Genomic DNA, 6,341 nt, shown 5'->3' with positions numbered 1-6,341 from the left:
TATTTTAATACTACGCTATAAAGTAATATATTAATATATTACTAATGGAGAACTAATGAATAGCGATAATATATAAAGCTTTTCGATTTTTTTCTTTAAGTTCTATAGTTCTATAGAGCTATATATTTTACTTATATATAAATTTCGAGAAAATTCGAAAATTCGAAAAATAAATTACGTGACGTTAATAAATAATAATTTATAGAATAGAAGAAATAGATATTATAAATCTATAATATAAACTAAATATTATCTATATAAAATTATCTTAATTAATAGTTTTTTTAATTTATAAAATAATTTAATTATCTTTACTTTATTAGATAAAAAGACTTTTATCTAATATAAAATCTATATTATATAAAGTATATTATTATATTATAAATATTTATTAAATAGAAAAATAAGAGAATAGTATAGAGATATATAAATTAAATATTAATATAAAATATAAAATATCTTATTATTTTAATTTTTAACTGATATATCTCTAATCTTAAATATATTTAATAAATTATTAATATTACTCTTTTAATAATAAGTAATCTCATTTAAAGTAAAATAATTATAAATATATAAATATATAAATTATAATAAGATAGATTTTAATAAGATAGCTTATAACTTTATAAATTTTATTTTTTAATTTTTTAAATGTTAACTTAAAAATATTAATATAAAAATTAATATTTTTAAAAGTTATAATTATTTTATAATAAAGCGTTTAATTAATATAATTATAATATTTATATCTAATAAAATTAATATAAAAAATACGATTAAAATAAAATTATATAAATTATATTATAAATTAATTTATAATATATTATAGAGTCTAATTCTAAAGTTTTATTATTATAGATAGTTTAGATATCTCGTATTTTAAGATAATATTAAGATAATATAAAATTAATCTAAAATCGATTTATAATCGATCTAAACATCTTCTTAATATTATTTTAAAATAATTTTAAGATAGTCTTTAACTAGTATTATATTAAATAAAAATTATTTTAAAACTAAGATATTTAATTATTTATATATATTTTTACTATTTTTAAAAGTTTAAAGTTTAGAAATTTAGATTATATATATATTAAATATATATTAAATATATTCTAGAAATATCTTAAATCGATTTCTATTATAATCTCTATTTAAAAATATATTATACATTTTTTTTAAAGTTTTTTATATACTTATACTTATTTTAAATAAAATCTATTATATATATATTTATTTTATAAATAGTTAATATTTTATATATAATTTAATATATAATTATTTCTATCTTTATATAATAAATTAAATTCTTCTAATATCTTAATTATATATAAACTTTTATTTTCTAATATTAAAAATTTATAAATATATTATTATATATCTCTAGTCGTATATATTAAAAGATTTAAAATTAAATTTATATTAGAGTTTTTATTTTTTTATTATTAAATAAATATATATAATAAAAAACGTATATCTTTTTCGCTAATATATATAAGAAAAATATTAATTTAATTAATCTCTAATTTTATTTATATAAAAATATTTCTTAATATTATATATATAACGAGTAAAGGCCTATAAATTAAATTTATAATCATTTTTTTAATTAGAGCTATCGAGTAAATAGGTGAGCGATCTTTAGTAAGCGAACTTTAATAAGCGATATTTAGACTCCTTACTTATTAATAACTATAGAATTAAATTTCAGATTTCTTAAAATTTTGAAAAGCGTAAACGACGCTTTATAATTGAAAAAAAATCTCAAAATTTCAATAGAAAACAAAAAAGTTATTCTATATATTAATAACGTACACCTATTTTTTTGATAAGAGAGACGCGGGAGAGCGAGATTTTGATGATTGCGGACGCTAATTTATTTACCCGTGGTGACTTAGCCGGTCTAATTAAAGAGCGTAGTAACCCTAAATTTATAATTGACTGCATATATAAATTCAAGATTTTCAAGCTTAGCTCTATCTTATTCTATTATATATACTAATATTTATTATTTTTATAATTTTTTTTAATAGAATCTAGATTAAGAAATATATAACTTATATATTTATAATCTTTAATTAAACTATAGCGACTAGTATTATCTTATATAAAAATTTATAAAAATTATATATATAAATAAATTCTAAATAATAATTAGTTAAGTTTTAAGATTTAATAATATATAAATAACGATTTATTATATAGCTTAATTCTAGAAAAACTTTTAAAATAGATAATTTATATTTAATAAGAATCTATTAACTTTAAATTATATAAAAATATTAAAGATAATATAATATAATAAGAATATAAGTTAAATATATTTCAATATATAAGTAATATAAATTAAACTTCTAACGACTAAATAATTTAATCTTATTATTAATTAAATCGATATCTCTCAGCGAAGATAATAATTTTTTTATAAAAAGAATACTATTCTAGTTATTATTAAAGATATATTATCGTTATATAATAATTCTATAATTAATAACCGATAAATAATCGATATATTATCGATATATAATCGATATAAAACTTAATTTATACTCGTTAGAAGAATTATTCTAACTTATAATCTCATATCGATTATTTAACGATTACGTAATCGTTACGTAATAGTTATCGAACGATTATAAAACGATTATAGAACGATTATACGATTCTTATAGAACTATAAATAATCTATATAAGAATTAAAAAAAAATTAAAAGTTCTTTATAGAGCTAAAAATTCGCTGAGTATATATAAGCTTAAGTATTAACGCTAGTAATTTAGAATTAAGTTTTTTTTAATTTTAGCGAAATTTTTATATTAGAAGATATATTATATAATACTACTAGTCTATTCGAGACTTAGTAAAAAAATAAAAATAAAAAAATATTATTATAACGATTATAAAACGATTATAGAACGGTTATAAAACTATAACCGTTATGGGTTCTAAGGGAAGAGGTTTATAGTTTATAACTGTTATAAAATAATTATAAAACGATTAAGTAAATCGATTTAGAGTTTAATAAGGGAGGCGCGGGTGGGCGAGATTTTGATGGTTGCGGACGCTAATTTATTTACCCGCAATAAGTCAGCCGGTCTAGTTAAAAAGCGTAGAGGATCCGAATTTATAATTAGCTACATATATAAATTCAAGATTTTCTAATTTAGCTCTATCTTATTCTTTTATATATATTAATAATTTATATAAAAGTATTTAGATATAATAATAAGTATAAACTATTAAAGTCTTTTATATATATTTATATTTTAGAAACTATAATCTATTTTTTTAAATATTTTTAAAATTAATAATTGAAATAATAAAGCGAAAAATTATTTTAAGTTAATTAATATTAAATTTTATTAAAAGTTTTATTTAAGATCTTAATAGATATAAGAATAATTAATTTTATAATCTTATCTATCTTTATTATATTAAGTTAGTATATAATAAAATTAACTATAATATCGAGAATCGTCGTTTTTAGTTTTTATAATATTAATATACTCTTATAATAATCTTTTTATATTATAGATAAATACTCTTTATATTTAAGTAGATAGTTTAAATAAAGTTATTTATAATTATATTAGAAAGAGAGATTAGATAGTAATAATATATTAATATTAATAACTCTATAAACGCTATCTCTTTAATTTTATATTTTATAAAAAAGTAATCTTAATAATTATTATTTTCATTTTCATTTTAATTATAAATCTATTAACTTTAAAGTTAACTTTAAATAATAAGAATATTATTAAAAATAATATAACTTCTAAATCTAATTTAGTTTTATTATTATATTTAATAAAATATTTTAATATAAAAGTAAAATAGTATTTAAATTATAATATTTTTTACTCGTCTTTATTATTATAAAGTAAGAATATATTTATAATTATCTTCTCGCGTAAAGTAATCTTTTCGTATATATCTTTATTAAATATATTTATAACTAACTTCTCGCGTAAAATAAGCTTTTCGCGTATATCTTTATTAGATATAATAGATTTTATACTATTAAATAAGATAGATTTTAATATAATATCTTTACTTATTATAATTTTCTTTAATAACTTTTATTTATATAAGAGAATAGATTAAGATATAATTTTTAATAATTTTTTTCTACTATAAATATATTAATTTTATAGAGATTATAAATAAATTCTAATTTTATTATTTATATAGAAGTATTTAATAAAGAATATCTTTCTATTTTCTTATTTAACTCGTCTATATATATTCTCTTTCTTTCTTTATTATTATAAATTAAAATTATTCTAATTAACTTATTTTAAAATAAATTATTAAAAATAAATTAAAGATTTAATATAAAGACTTTAAAGCTCTAATAAATCTCTTTAATAATCTATAAAACTTTATATAATAAACTTCTAGAGATTAAAAAGAATTAAGATAATATAGTTATATAATTAAATAATATCTTTTAAAATAAAATAAATAATAATAAGATAGAATATATATATTAAAATATATATTAATAAAATTAAAACTCTTAAATTTTAATAATTTTTAATTATCTACTATACGATAAAATAAAAATCTATTAAATTCTCGAGATTTTTTAAAAAAGTCTTAGCGATTATAGAATAGCCGAGGTAACTTTTTAACGTAGAGTAAATATTCTTAATATAAATTATATTTTATAATATCTAGATTAAAATCTTCTAAGATTTTTGTAATTAATTATTTAGTATAATAAGTAAAAATAGTAAAAAATAGAGATTATAATTAATAGTGGCTGTAAAGCTATTTAAGAATTCTCAGTTTTTAGTTTTCGAGGGGGGGGGGTGCTTGCGGGAACTTTTTCGTTTCCTGGTGATTAAGAAATTAGGGGTATAGCCTAAATATAGAGTGCTTTTCAATAACAGTATACAGAGGTCTGCACCGAAAGTCCTGCACCCGCACTAGTGCAGCCCTAACCCTACTTTCGGAAAGCGGCCCTGTAGAGGGGAAGCCTAGAAATATCTTCATAGCGCATGGATGGGACTTTAGGTACTTCTTTTGGCTTGATAGGGGCATTAAGCCCCGAAACCTGGCTAGAGCTAGGTGCGATTCCGAAGAACTCCAGACGCATTGTCCAGGTAGCCCTTTAGGTGGGGCGTTATCCGAAGTCTGAGCGCAAGAGTCTTAGCGGGTGCAGGACTTTCGGTGCAGACCTCTGTAAAGAAGATAGAAATGTGTGTGTATGAGACGCGATAAAAGAATAAATAAAACAACTATCTAATAATGCAGTAGCGTCTTCCTTAGCGCGCCTAGATTCTAGCCTTAGATTTAGATGATTTTTAGTGGCTAGCTTCTAGAAATCTTAGCTATCTTTCCACCCCTTTTCTTATTTACTGCACTCCTCGTGCAACGCAATCGATATTTAACGGCTTCATTACCTCTCGTCCAATATGGAACTTAATCATCAACAACGTCGATGGCTTATTAAGCAACGCGCCGACGAGCCTCAAACTCGACAAGATAGTATGGAGTACTTTCTTCGTCAGATACTTCATCTCAGTCAACCTATTCCCCCACCCTCCACCTTATCCTCGCTTGAACCGCGTACGGACACAATGAAACGACGCCTTTGGTACTTACAGCAATGCATCTTTCTCCTCTACCTTCTGCCGATCTCCAGTGAGCAATGGTTCTATTGCAACGACCGCATACGTCCCCTTCTTCGTCGATATCAACTGGACACCCTCGACCTCAACGTTACCGGTGCGGAGGAAACGGAGGCAGCGGTGTATAAACATATGAAGCAGAGGATGCTGGGCCCGCGGCCATGGATATCACAAGACCCCAACGTGGAGGATTTTAGATACAGTTGCTTTGCATCGGAGGCAACGCACTTCTCCAGCACTGAGTCGCTGTCTCGTACCACCGACGAGGACTCAGATGTCACACCTGGACGGAAGATGACGTGGTGTGACAATGCTATCTCGAAAGGATTGGATCAACGAAAACGAAAGCGTGTAGATTAGCAAAGCATGGGTCTTTTAGAATAGTTCTTCGGTGTCTTCGACGATAAAAATCCTACAGCGTACTCGAGAGTCTAAGTCTCTAAATCTCACCCTCATCAGTTTGATTATTCTTATCTTTGACATCTATATCCTTTCTCGGTGCCGACAACAACACCGTCAATGGCAGTTTGCTTCTCGTCTCGAGTGCTTTGAACGTCTTTTGCAGGAGCGCGATGGCGTTCTTGTGGCTTGTTACATATTGTACTATATTAGCTATCTCGGCAGGAATTCTAATTCTATATCTGAAAAGGAGATTCAAACCTTCACGGACCTCGCCAATAATGTAATAATTCGTATATAGT

General features: G+C 22.6%; 1 protein-coding gene across 1 annotated transcript; it reads left to right on the top strand.

Moving 5' to 3' along the window:
• Positions 1-5,424: 5,424 nt before the first annotated feature.
• HO173_013247 (uncharacterized protein) lies at positions 5,425-6,000 on the top strand (the record flags this gene model as incomplete). Its single annotated transcript, XM_037315070.1, has 1 exon — positions 5,425-6,000. The coding sequence occupies one exon, from the start codon at positions 5,425-5,427 to the stop codon at positions 5,998-6,000; it is 576 nt and encodes a 191-aa protein (XP_037158046.1).
• Between the last annotated feature and the right edge of the window lie 341 nt (positions 6,001-6,341).

The sequence above is a fragment of the Letharia columbiana genome (assembly GCF_014066305.1).
Source record: "Letharia columbiana isolate WasteWater2 chromosome Unknown xpSc0000094_s0, whole genome shotgun sequence".
Taxonomy (NCBI): Eukaryota; Fungi; Ascomycota; class Lecanoromycetes; order Lecanorales; family Parmeliaceae; genus Letharia; species Letharia columbiana.
The sequence above is the reverse complement of the archived record's forward strand: the minus strand, read 5'-3'. Positions and strand labels throughout refer to the sequence as shown.